Below are 14,372 nucleotides of genomic sequence, written 5' to 3'. Positions count from 1 at the left end.
TATTATAGCTTTAAACCTTAAATTTTCAATTCTTAATTTTTCAATTCTTCATTTGACTCAAGCTACAAGCTACAGTTTCATGCTATCATATACAGCATTGAACTGGAAAGTATAAATGTAACCGTGGTGAGATGACAATAAATGTCCTTGTAATTGCAGACAAAAACAACTGTCCCAAACAAACTCTGCAGCGTTTAATTTGCAGTGGGAATGTGATCCAACATCGATCCGACCCAACTACTAGGTGTACTCTGCATGTGTGAGCTAAACAGCTCCCATAGCCAGGTGAGCTTTGCATACTGGGATGCGGATGAGCAAAACCATCCGCTAGTCAAAGAGTGAATCAAGGTTCAAACAGGTCTGACAAAGTATGTTGCATTTTTTAATATTTGGCAGATAGGAGCCTCTTCAGGACTTTCTTCCTACTCCTGCTCCAGACACATTCATCATTGAGTGGATTAAACATTCTCACGTCGCTTTTAGTGATGCATTTTTGTTTGCTTGGATTTTGCTCTGTGTGAAAAGAAACCAAATCAAACAAGGAAAACAAGTACACCAACTCATCCACTGATTCGAGCAACCATACTATAGGTTTGAAAACACCCTCAAACCCCCAGACCCAGGGTGCCATGTTGTATCCATGTTGTCTTAAAATAAGCCAACAAAAAACAACTCTTTCCATGGTCAAAATTGAACTACGAAGCTTAACTTATAAGTCAACATGGATAAAATGCTCAGAATGCATATTCCCAAACAATTGTTCGATTAAATAAGCAAAAACCAGTTGGCACACAGTAAGTCTGAAGCTTTCGGAGCCCCAGGTGTTCTGGATTATGTATGTGGTGTTAAATATTTCCTTTAGAACCATTACAATGTCTGTGTCCAAAATCATTCCCTGTTTATTTTATAGTGTATCACTGTCCACCATTTTATTTCAGTGTCTGAATTCTGAGTGTGAAATGTATGCTCTGTAAAGACACCTCAAAATTTCCACAATGGAAAGGGTAGAAAGTAGCACAGCTCCAAATCTTAAAGAATCGGGAGCACAGTTGCAGCAACAAACAAAATGCCAGCACTTACAGAGTCAATCAATCAATCAATCAATCAATTTTTATTTATATAGTGCCAAATCACAACAAAAGTCATCTCAGGGCACTTTTCACATAGAGCAGGTCAAGACCGTACTCTTTAATTTGCAGAGACTCAACAATTCCCCCATGAGCAAGCACTTGGTGACAGTGGTAAGGAAAAACTCCTCTTTAACGGGTAGAAACCTCAAGCAGAACCCAGCTCTTGGTGGGTGGCCATCTGCTTCGACCGGTTGGGTTGAGAGAGAGACAGAAAGAGGGAAAGGGGGAGGAGGGGGCGGGGGACAGAATAACAACAATCATAACAATAACAATAAGTAGCAATAGCCAGGGAAGGATGCCAACAGGACTGTGAAGGACTGCAAAGGCATGGCCTGCAACCCAGGGTTTCCTGCGAAACCTACAGTACAGGTACGAGGCCTGTACTATGAAGCAGGATTTGGGGTTAGTGAGGCAACTTCAGGTTTAATTATGGGTTTTCAGTCCTACAACAGTGGTTCACTTTTTACCGGGGTACATCACCATGATAACTTAAGCTGAATAGCTAACCTGTTCCAGGGCAGGTTAACTTCAGAGGATTGGATCACAACCTGTCAACACCTCGACCACTGACCAATCAGATCACTGGAAATAAAGAATCATCATTCCTACAGGATCCTGACATGGACAGAAATCCTGAGTTACGATTAAGTGACAATTAAAAAACAGCAATATATATTTTTATAGATCAATGTAAACATTGTATTGTTCTATGTTTCTATTTCCACTCTGGTTTTAAAACAGAGCCTCTAACAAATGGAAAGATTGTTTACGACACTAAACACATAATAATGATTTTAGCTGCATTTTAAATAGCATGTAAAATATAATAAGGAGCTATATGACCCTGTTAAATAATATAGCTCTTTATTAAATTTCACATGCAATTTGTCCTTGCTATATTTGGATTCTTTATATGTGTTTTGTGGATGTATTTATTCTTGACATTTTTTCTATGGCATTTTTCTATGCTTTCTTGTAAAATACAAATTATTTGGGCTAACAGGGTCACACAGCTCTTAATATGTTTCCTTTTACATGCTATGTGTGACATTGGTTTCAGATTTTTCAGATATCAGAGATTTATCTACTTAGTAGTTTGAGCTTTCTGTGCATATACTCATACTCATTACGTAGTGCATTTTGGGCAGTTTTAAGCATAGACTAATTTTATTATCATTTTCATCTATAGTCATATTCAATGAGAATGTCTGTATATTATGAGGGTTATTTCTTTATTATGTATTTATAAGCTTCTCCATTTATTAATCTGGATTGTATTGCTCTCTCTATATAGTCTCTTGCTATGTGTGTCCGGTCTTGGGCATTCAGTTTTATATATTCATTACCTTTCAACTTACTGATTATTTTGGTCACACCTCCCTCATTAGAAGAGGCTGTATCTGGGCGGTTCATTCACAGATGGATCCTATTATATAATCATTCATTCTTTTTGCTGATTGGTGTTTGAACCTCACCTGTTTATATAAATTGTCATTTCTTCTGTGGTTACATTATGCTAATGATGGCTTCTAGTTGAAATGCGTTTGTTTTTGTCCACAATAAATTAGAAGACTATAGATCTGTGAGTACTGGTTGTGTTTTTGTTTTAAAGAAAAAAGTAGTGTCTGTGACATGTACACTTCTTTCTGTAAACAATCCCACAATGCTGTGTTACATTTTATAGATGAGAAAATTAAAGTTGTACAAGACCTCAGCATTCAGCGATAATGCAAAATGATGATGATTGTCTAAACTCTCAATTTGCTGCTGACTATAGAGTTAACTACTGAATATCCGTAATAGAGGGAGCAATGATTGATTTTGGACACAGGCTGCTTTGAATTTGATGTTGCAGGCTTAAACTCACAACCAATATATGGTATGCATCAGCACTGAAGTTGTTACAGATGGCAATGAGTACTTGTCATCATCGGAGGTACATATCAACAGCTGAATGTGACTTTAGAAAAACACTGCTTGGCAAGAGTTATTTATGTTTTTTCAATATAGATTTTAAAAAAGCAGCTTAATACAGTATACTGACATTAACTTGTATAAGCCTTTGACCTAACCCTAACAAAGGGTGTCAATACACAGCTAATTTCTGCCTCCTAGTGGGTTAATCCAGCCATGTCAGGGGGCAAAACACGCGCGCGTTCTAGTTTTCCGTACAAAACATATCCTTCCGAGTGACTCATCTTATTAATAGAGAATCTTTGGAGTGCTGTGCCTCGTCTCTCAGCCGAAAAAGTACAAAATATCTTTCTTTGAGTAACTCGTCACATTATCAACAGACGATCTTCGGAGCGCCGTTACTTGTTCTCAGCTGACCGTCAGCAACAAACCGGCACCCGCTGCAGCTGACAGACACAGGTTTAGCGTTTTACTGGCCGGCACTGCCATCTCTTCTCTTCGTGTTTTAACGTCGCTCGTTTTTCCGGGATGCTAACATGTTCTGATTCACCCAGAAAGCGATGAATGAAACGAGCACAGCGGGGACCGGACCGGCGGAGGTTCTGTTTACTGCGGGCAGCCGAGCCCAGGTTGTCGGGCTGGTGGGAGGATGGAGCCGAGGCTGAGTGGTGATGGCAAGCCGTCCGTGACCGTGTCCTGGTTCCTCGGCCCGGCCCTCATCTTCTTCCTCCTGGCTGTGTTAGTGAGCAGTCATGGGACGTGTAAACACCGAGTCCCCTCTCCCAGTGAGGTGAGCCTGGGTTTGCTTTGCTGAGAACCAGCGGTAGGGCTAAGCTAGCCAAGTTAGCATGATAGCTAGTGGTGGCTAATTAACGTCTGTATTGCACAGGATAACTGCTTTACGGTACCCCTGTACTTTAAAATACATAGCTTGACACTGACTTACGCTAGAGACAAACCTGACTTCCAATATGACACGCAATATTAGTTTTTGTGTTACATCAAATGGAAAATACTTCAGTTCAGTTTGCTACCCAATTTGGATTTGGTAACAAGGATTCGTATAGATAGTAGAGTTAGCTAGCAAGCTAACAGGCTAACATAAGGCTCCCTTGTTTCTCCGAGTCTGCAATAACTAACATGATGAATAGTATCTACAATAACCGTAATGTACAGTCCCTGCAATAACCATAATGTACTGCACACTATGGTTATTGTAGAAACTGTACATTACGGTTGTTGTTGATTGCAATAACCGTAATGTACAGTCTCCGCAGTAACCGTAATTTACAGTATCTAACCATAATGCACAGTCTCTGCAATAACCGTAATGTAAGTGACAGTATCTGCAATAACCGTAATGTACAGTCTCTGCATTAACTGCAATGTACAGTCTCTGAAATAACCGTAATGTACAGTCTCTGCAAAAACCGCAATGTACAATCTCTACAAAAACCGTAATGTACAGTCTCTGCAATAACTGTAATGTACAGTATCTAACTATATTGTACAGTCTCTGCAATAACTGTAATGTACAGTATCTAACAGCAATGAACAGTCTTTGCAATAACTGTAATGTATAATCTTTGTAAATACCATAATGTACAGTATCTGCAATAAAGTAATATACAGTCTATATAATAACTGTAATGTTCAATCTCTGCGATAACTGAAATGTACAGTATCTAACCGTAATATACAGTCTCTGTAATACCCGTAATGTTCAGTATCTCACTGTAATGTTCAGTCTCTACAATAACCATAATGTACGCGTTAGGGATGTGCAGAGGGCAGTATCTGCATTTGTTGAGGCAGCAAAATTATTTGTATTTGTTTTCCAATAATAGTGGAAAGAGGCTTAAAAATCCTGTTTTTGTTTTCGTTACACTCTTAATTTTAGAAAATTAAAGTGTTACAATAAGTGTTGATGAATAAACTACCTTTATAAAGGAGGTCCCCACACTGGGTCTTGAGCTGGAGTCTCCCAGATCATAGACGACTGCGCTGACTACTGAGCTAAAACATTACTCATTGCCTCATTGCAGACAGACGTCTACTTATTTATTCACCCGTAACATCGAGACAGCACACCGTGTAATGTGTAGGGTAGAACTTCAAAGGCAATTATGGCTTTGCACGTTTCATTTATTCCCTGTTTTTTAAAACCTAACTTTGTGGAAAGGAGAATGGGAACACCAGATTATGGAGAGTCTCTTGGAAACACTTGGCGTGTGTCAGTAGCTCAGCTTTATCTCTGGGGAACACCCCCAACTCCGGGACTGATGACCAAATTAGGAAATGTGTGACATGTAGCAGGTGGATGTGACTCCACTTGTTGAGATCTGCTGATAGATATAACAGTGGAGCAGAGTAGAGAGACTGAAATAGCGATGTAACCAACCTGCGTGCTGGTATTTGACATGTCTTTTTTTCTTTCTGAAAACAAATAATTTCTAAAATATTTGTATGAAACAAATATTCGTAAAAAAATGACTTTTTGACCAACCGGGCCTAGAGCCCGGTTCTGCTTGAGGTTTCTTCCCGTTAAAGGGGAGTTTTTTCTTGCTGCTGTCAACAAGTGCTCGTTCAAGGGGGAATTGTTGGGTCTCTGTAAATTAAAGAGTATGGTCTAGACCTGCTCTATAAAAAATGCCCTGAGATAACTTTTCTTATGATTTGGTGTTATATAAATAAAATTGAATTCAATGTGCTTTGCCAAATAATATATTTGTATTTGGGCACACCCCTAGTAGAGTCTAAGTGTAATGTACCGTCTCTGTAATAACTGTAAAGTACAGTATCTGCAATAACCTGCACTAATGTAATGTACAGTCTCAGCAATAACTGTAATGTACAGCATGTAACTGCAATGAACAGTCTCTAAAATAACCGTAATCTATAGTCTCTGTAATAAACGCAATGTACAGTCTCTGCAATAACTGTAATGTACAGTATCTGCAATAATCGTAATTTACCGTCTGTGCAATAACTGCTGAGTGGAACATTTTACAAATGCCCTTTGGTTTTTATGATTATTGTGTCATGTGATGACTATGGCCCTGTTTACACCTGGTATTAACATCCATCTCAGGTGATCTGATGACAAGTGTACAGCTCTAAATACAAGTGTAAATGCACCCAAGACGCATTGAGGACGGATTGAGACCCGATCAGTCAGACCACATTCGGAGGTGGTCTGGGCCGCATGTGGCCACATTCTTTTAGTAGTGTAAACGCAATATGTCCTGGGCCACATTGAGGGACCACCTACTCAGCTGACATCTTCTATTTTCCGGCAGACTAGACACAGTACCCTCCGTCCAAAGCTGTTCAACTTGTTTGATAACAGGATAAACAAATTATTTTGTTTTTCATGTGAATTAAAAACATAATCCACCTCCCGTTTTCTCCTGTTTTTTTCGTTCCCCTAACCGGTTTCCCTCTTCAAATCGACAATTAGAATAGAAATTAAATCATTAATTTTTCGCTTGTCTGTCTAAAAAAATATTTCAGAAGCTAAATGTAGCTGGATAGTTTCCTCTGTCCTGTCAAACTGATAACAACAGTTTTTAGTTTTGCTGTGCTGCTCAACATAGTGAGCTCAGGATTTATCAGGACGGTGGCTGCTTTACTCCAAACAGTTTCACTGTATGAACCTGGACTGCATGTGTGTAACAGCTGACCTATTGGATGTGTAGAAGAACACAGAACATTAATTAACATTAGATCCTGACAGATCCTGTTGGCTTGTTGGAGATTTAAATAATCAATGAAGTTATGCTTCTGTGTCTCGTCCGTAAATGCGCACAGTGTCTCTGAATGGAGAGATGCAGCTACGGGGAGATCGCTGCATCTCTCTCCCGACGCGGAATATTTATATATTTATCCTGTTATCAAACAAGTTGAACACAGCTTTGGATGAATAACGAACGAATTTGGTCGTTGAAAACAGAAATGATATCCGTGTTTATTTGCATAAACAGAGCAGGGGAGTGAGATCTGACCACATGTGGTCACTCAGGATGCATATGGAGATGCATGTTAATGCCAGGTATAAACAGATGCGCTTAAAGCGGTCCATTTGTGATTGGATCACCCGAGACGCACGTTAATACCAGGCGTAAACAGGGTCTAGGGCTGTCCCGAATACCTTTTTTTGGGGGGGGGGGGCTTCAAAGCTTCGATTTACTTGAAGCTTGGCGGGGGGGTTCAAAGAAATAGAGGAGGTAGTCCAGTACTCACGCAGGCCTACACAGATGGTGTGCAAGCTACGAGCATGCACAGAGGCAGTTATGCTCAATGTGTTGGTCATTGCAGTATTCTCTGAAACGCCAGGGGGCGTACAAACAAAATATTCTGTAAATAAGCAAGACTCAATGACATATTTTTGGCGCACACACCCTTGCACCAGGGACACTACATCAAGCATAAATCTAGCTTCACGGTGCAGGTACCTCCTCTGTCTCTCTGCCCGTCTCGCCACCTCGGTGTCACTCATGCTGCCGGTGTTTTGTCGGTCTGCATCCACCTCATGCTGAAGTTGCTGCTGTTGGTGAGAACAGCACAGCAGGCGAGCAGCACAGGGACCCGCTGGAAGAAGCAGCAGCAGCATCTTTAAAGCAAGCTAGACTAGGGCTGCTCGATTATGGCAAATATCATAACACAATTATTTTGGTCAATATTGTAATATTATATATTGTAATATATAGTATTAACATGATTACTCATTGACTTTGACTTTGTGCATTTCTTGAACGTTTAAAAAAAAATTTCTTTTTAACAGTGGATTTCCTTTAACAATAACAGACTGCAGACCAAGGTTAGATGGTCCACTTTTTTTGGCAGCCACTATGTCTGTTAATATTCCAGACTTCCGGCCATATAGAACAACTACCAGACATATGTTTAAATAGCCATATAATAGCCTACATTTAAACAGCAAAAAAGGACAAAAACACAAATGCTATGATCCAACAAATGTATTTTAGTCAGCAGAATGAACTCTTCACAAACTTTGTGAACTGAGCATATAGGCTACAACAATCAGATAAAATAAATAGCCTTGCTGTTGTTAATTTAATGCTGCCATGCGGGCAGTCTGCAGCTGCAGCTCCGCCACCGCTTCCACCTCCTGCGGTCTCCCTGAGACCGCCTCTCACTGGGGCCATATGGGGAAAAGTTAAACCTCCTACTGATCAATTACATGTTACTTAACCATGGAGCTCTGGACTGATTTGTTTATTTCACTGTGCCAATGCTGGATGTAACATTACCTGAGAAAAAATGGTAAGACTTTTCGGAGTCTTGTTAACTGCTGTTGTACCAAAGCACAGGACTGTTCCTGAAGTGTGCACCGGCTTTTCAATCTTGTGTCACGCTTAGTCACATGTGACCTAACATTCAATGAATCTTCCAATGTTTTAACAGTGGTGGCAAAACCAACCTTTGCATAATATAAGTTTATACTTAAGTTGTCTTGGCAGCATATCCTATAGGTCACACAATATTAAGCTATTTAATATGCTATTAATGAATTTAGCAATCGGCATATTTCCCACCATACATTTTGGCCTTTGATATTTTCATCTGCCGGACAACTACACATGATACCAGCTGCCGGGAGGGAAAAGAAAACTGTATATAGGAATGTTTGAATTCTGATTTTGCTGTTCATATACTATGGCAACAAACAAAGCTTCAAAGCATTCAGTACAGCCCTAGTGACAATGTACCATGACTTGTTAGGTATTTAATTCACTGGATTAGCTAAAAACAGGCATTCTCATCTGATTATTTTATCTATAAATGATTTCTCAATTGAATTTCCAGAAAATATACTATTATGATATATACTGCTATCTTAATGTAAAATTGTATGTTTTATACATTTGACCTACTCCCCCAACATGTCATCTGTCATCTGGGTGCTTGGTAACAAAACCAACCAAACCAATCACTGATTTTCTTTACTTGTTACTTGTCAGAGATCTTTGGTTTCTTATAATTTCTCCTCCGCCTCTTTTAGGTTGTCCATCATGTGTACTTGAGGCCTGAGCGCTTGACTAAAAGAAGCTCTCCTGACAACCTACAGCTGAAGATTAAAATCATCTACGACTACAGTGTTGACCAGTGAGTAATGCAGCTTGTTAGATAACATGAACATTTCTAAGCTCTAGAAAGTAGACACCAGAACCAGACATTTGACAGTTAATGTTGTATGTTCATAGCAATCAACACTTCCACAAACCTCATAAAAACAACTTCAAAGCTTTACTCTGACATTTTATGATTATTATTATTTCTTATTTCTTATTTCTCTATGATTCAGGTATGAGTTGTACCCACCTTGTGACTATACTGTGTACATGTAAGTGATGTTTTCTGTGTCAAGTGGATGTGCTCTTTCTCCTCAGGCTCCCTGCAGACAAGAGAAGACTGGTAAAGGTGAGGATGCCTAAGAACTTAATGTGTAGAGCACTTTTTGTAAATGAAATGAAAACCTATAAGATGGAGCCTTGTTGGTTGGCTGTAGCACCTGCAAATTCACCTACAGAGTGCTGAAAAGATGTTTTGAGCTTGAATTTGGGTTCACTGCTCACCATTATGTTAGGTACTGCAACGAGAGAAAAAACATGTGCATGAGTCAAAGAAGTAGAACTGAGGAGAAACAAGCAGGTGGAGTGTGATGAGCTTAGACACCTGCCAATCATAGAACTCCCACATCATCTGATTCTTTATTCTTAATTTGTATCCCCATTAGCTTCCACAAAGTGATCGCTAGTCTTTCCGAGGTCCACACAACAACAGCAACAATTAAGCAATCAGCAGTTCACATTGATCAGTAAAATAAGAAAAAGCAAAACAAGCCAGATATAAAGATAAGAAACTGTAAAATAACAAAGGTGGATAATCCAAATTTACACTAAAATCAACAACAAAATTGTCAAGATTCAAAATAATCAAAAAGGTTCTAAACTTAAAAGTGTGTTTTTCTTGTTCCTCCAGTTGGGTGTTCTCTCTTTCCCTTCACTGTGCAGGATGATGTGCAGAGTTTGTCTTCACATTCATCTGCTAAGGGAGGAAAATTTCTCTGTGCTCACCTTTAATCTCAGTTTAGCACGTGTACATATGAGCATGATTTGTGACATCATAGCTAGTTTGGAGCTATGGTTTGGAGCCACACAAATCAGACAGATTATTATTCAAAACATAGTATTTAAAACATGTCGGGACGGGATCTTAAATTATTTTTTCAATATTACCACAAAGATATCGAAACAAAAAAAAGGGGCTGTTGAGAGCCAACTTATATGGACTTATTTTGAAAAACAGGAGGGGTTTTAACATTAACATGGCATTGTTGTTGTTGAGATTAAAGAGCAACTTAAAACCAGCTGACAATTTTGCCTCTGCTAACCTCCATTATTTGAAGTTCTCACCCATCATTGCTATTGTGTTTGTCCCCTCCTCAGGACAAGCTCTTTCCCCAGGCCATCGACTACCTGCAGAGGGCCTTCAGTGTGAGGCACAGGGTGGGGCCTGTGTTGCTCAGCAGGTATGAATCCACTACACACTGTCTGGTTCCACCTGTGTACGTTGCTTCTAAAGATGCACTGATCCATGTAGGAGCTGATAAAGACACAAGGTTGGGTATCGACCAGATGTCATGTGACTGATCCACAGTTTTCTGTTGATCCATTAATTTACTGTGTGATGTGTATGATGTGTAATGCTACTGCCACTTCCTGCATCTGCTTCATAATAAATGCATTTTCATGTAAGAGTAGTGGTGGACCTTAAAGGATAGGTTCACAAGTATGTCTTGTAGTAGTCTTGTAGTAGGTCCCCAGCTGGAATTGAACCAGGGAAACCATTCAGTTATCAGGGTGCTCCTATGTGGTGTTTCTCAGACAAGATTTAGACATTTTGTGAACTTTTTTTGGCAAGAAGTCGTTTGAAACATTGTCCAAACAAAATATATCTTATTAAAGAATGGATGAAGCCTGATAAGGGAGAATGACTCAGAGAATGAGGACTGATGTTACATCTTTTTAACAACCAACTTTTAGCAACTGGTGCGAAAAGACACTACAGAGGAGCTGTGTTGTTTAGCAATTCGGTTTTGGTTTATGAGAGAAAACGGAGCCACTCTTTGTTGAAGAGATGCAGAGACTTGTAATTCCTTTCAGTGAAGCCTTTTTCACCTGCGGGGTGTACACACAGAGGACAGCAAGTGCAGCATCTGCTCTGATCGGCCTGTTTGTAAGGTCTGTGTCTGGGAGGAAGGAAGGTGTATGAAAATCCCCGCTTTAAGCAATGGATTGATATGCAGTTACAGTGTCACGTTACCTACTCTATAATCCATCCTACACAGATTGGTTCACAGGTATTAAATGCGAATGGGTATCAGAATTGATATCAGGGGAGAAAAATGTCAGATTGGTGCATCCCTAGCTGTTACAAGCCCTCAAACATGGTTCTCACTCATTACAATGATGTAGGTGATTTTGGCTAAAGTCTTTGAATGCTCAGATCTTGGATTTAGCCTTTGTCTTTGCTGCTTAGCGAAAAAGTAGATGTTAAGAAGCCTTTACTATGTTATCCATTCCATGGTTGCTCTGACATTTGACACTACTTAAAGGTGCCGGACTTTACCTGTAATAAAAGTTTGTTTCAGCAGAAAAGGTGTATTTATTCTCTAACTACAATGCAGAGGTTAACATCAGTGTTTGTTGTTTGTGTCGTATCAGACAATGTGCAACCAACCAGTACCTGAGGAAGAGAGATGACCCTCATCGCTACTGCCAGGATGCCTGTGCAGATGTCACCCGTTGTGGCCCTGTCATTGTTCCACAGCACCACCTGCAGGTCAATAAGGGCCATTGCACACACATAATTGATATTGTAACAAAAAACTAAATAAAACGGCCTTTACTCTTCTAGCTTTTTGAAACAAATTTCATCTTGTTATACATAAGTCAGAACAACTTGTAACACTACAAATTTATTCATTGTTTTGGAGTCTTTGCGCCTTCCTGTGGTCAAAAATCACCTAATGCGTTAATAATTACGTCTTTGATACTAACTTATTAGCAGTGCTCAGTGAAAATTGTGTGATCTAGATTCTCAAAGGCATACCTTGGATTAAGGAGCAGTTTGCTGACCAAGGGAGGGAATGAGTCACTTGAGGAGGGAGAAGAGTGGAAGTAGCTGCAAGCAATCACATTGTTTGACATACATGCAGTATATGACTTTTAACCAACAAGAGTCACGTGTGTGTGAACAGAGTCCACAACAGGCAGTGGAGAGAAACATGAGGATGCACACACATCAGACTTGACAAGCTGGATTTGAACCAGTGACCTTGCAGTCTCAGGGCATGCATCTTAGATCATGCTAGACCATCAGCTTAACTGAGTACATACAATCAGTAAAGTTGGTGTCTTTTGTTTTCACAACCTGAAAGTTAAATACAATGGAGGTCTATGAGAATAAATGCAGCTGAAGTTAAATATTCACCAAAATTGGAAATTTACAGAAAAAAAGCTGAATGACAAATCATACAATTGTGATCAACATAGAAATGTTTTCATGGAGTTTGATCACACATTTGGCAAGTTATGTTGTTTGTACAATGCATACAATATATAACAAACTTGAGTACACCCCTGTGCAATATCATTAAATTGTTAAATGATTGTTAAATCTTACAATAATTTTGGTATTTTTAAGGTGGAGTGTAGGGTATTTGGTCTTATGTATAATTAAAACCAAACAGGTTAGATAGACTAAATTGAAAATACAGATCTCAAAATACAAACTCAATACAACAAAAGTGAGTACACCTGTGACCACTGAAACAAAAGTGAGTACACCTGTGACCACTGAAACAAAAGTGAGCACACCTGTGACCACCAACATAAAAATGGCTACAACTGTGACTTCCAATACAGACTAATTGCCTGCACAAAGTTATAAAGGAACCTCTGAGCAGACCACTATAACTTTCTCAGTTTTGGCCTGGGTTGTGTCTCATGTGCCATGGCCCCATATGGTGAGGAATTGCCTGAACAAGTAAGACACCAGATTGTGAGACTTCATAAAGATGGGAGAGGGTACAAGATCCTCAGTAGGCTACTAAACAGAAGCCAAAACCCAGCTGCAGCAGTGGTTAGGAGGTACAGGAGGACCCATACTACCAATAACAGAAGGTGAAGTGGCCGTCCGCAAAAAATGAAAGCATGCATAATTCACTATTTTTGCAACCTTGCATTGAAAAACAGACGGGCAAGCATTTCTAACTTGGCACAAGGACTATCTGTGGAAATTGGTGTTTCAGTGACTGCTTAGACAGTGAGAAGGACATTGCATGAAGTCAACCTCTACTGATGACATCCAAAAAGAAAACCATTGCTCACAAAATGGCACAAAACTGCCAGATTGAACTTTGCCAAAGAACATGAAAAGAAGCCAGATGAATATTGGAGGCACATTCTTTGGTCAGATGAAACCAAAATAAATTTGTTTGGATCAGATGGGGTCCAGTATGTTTGGTGTGGACCTGATTGCGTAGTGCCGACTGTCAAACATGGAGGTGGGAGTGTGCTGATATGGGGCTGCATGAGTGGAAAAGGTGTAGGGGAGATGCCACTATGAATGCAATTTTTATACCCAAATTCTGAATGAAAAGATGACTTCCAGTCTCAAGAGGGATGGCAGGAGAGGAATTTTCCAACATGAAAATGATCCCAAACACACTGCAGGAATCACATAAGAGTTTTTTTAAAGAAGAAAAAAGTAGAAACTATGACCTAGCCAAGTATGTCCCATGACCTGAATCTAATAGAACACCTTTTGTAATATTTTAAAATGTAAGGTAGAGCAACAAAACTCCTCCAGCAAAGAGCAACTGAAAAGAATAATCTTTGAAGAATGGCAGACCATCTCTCCACAGATTTGTTCTAGAATGGTATCATCCATGCCCAGGAGGATCTGTTATCTGTCATCAGAAAGAAAGGCAGGCATACAAAATATTAGAAAAATTTAAAAAATGGAGTCTCATTAATGAAGGGTGTGCTGACTTTTGTTGCAGTTTGTTCTTAAATTTGGGCCAATATTGTATAAATTGACAAACATTCTGTTTTTCAAGTGAATTGGCTTAATTCTTCTTGGGTTTTGTCTAAAAACAAATCAACTTGTATTAAATGGAAAGGATTTGTAATTACTTAACATTTTAGTGGTATTGACCAGGGGTGTAGTTAGTTTTGTTATATACTGTATTATGTTAAATACTTCATTGTCAATTTTAAACATATTTCAAAACTTTTA

General features: G+C 39.3%; 1 protein-coding gene across 4 annotated transcripts in view; it reads left to right on the top strand.

Moving 5' to 3' along the window:
* Window positions 1-3,362: 3,362 nt before the first annotated feature.
* lmln (leishmanolysin-like (metallopeptidase M8 family)) overlaps window positions 3,363-14,372 on the top strand; it is a 40,288-nt gene continuing 29,278 nt past the window's right edge. Inside the window, exons 1-6 of one of the 4 annotated variants that reach the window (XM_044365492.1) lie at window positions 3,363-3,503; window positions 3,599-3,834; window positions 9,070-9,173; window positions 9,458-9,488; window positions 10,517-10,599; window positions 11,795-11,912. In XM_044365492.1, coding sequence (XP_044221427.1) covers window positions 3,694-3,834; window positions 9,070-9,173; window positions 9,458-9,488; window positions 10,517-10,599; window positions 11,795-11,912 — 477 coding nt within the window. In that variant the 5' untranslated portion in view covers window positions 3,363-3,503; window positions 3,599-3,693. Of the gene's footprint in view, window positions 3,835-9,069; window positions 9,174-9,457; window positions 9,489-10,516; window positions 10,600-11,794; window positions 11,913-13,070; window positions 13,119-14,372 lie in introns of those variants that run through there. The other 3 variants (XR_006405961.1, XM_044365493.1, XM_044365494.1) reach the window with 3 other exon arrangements.

Source organism: Thunnus albacares, chromosome 11, assembly GCF_914725855.1.
Source record: "Thunnus albacares chromosome 11, fThuAlb1.1, whole genome shotgun sequence".
NCBI lineage: Eukaryota > Metazoa > Chordata > Actinopteri > Scombriformes > Scombridae > Thunnus > Thunnus albacares.
The sequence above is the reverse complement of the archived record's forward strand: the minus strand, read 5'-3'. Positions and strand labels throughout refer to the sequence as shown.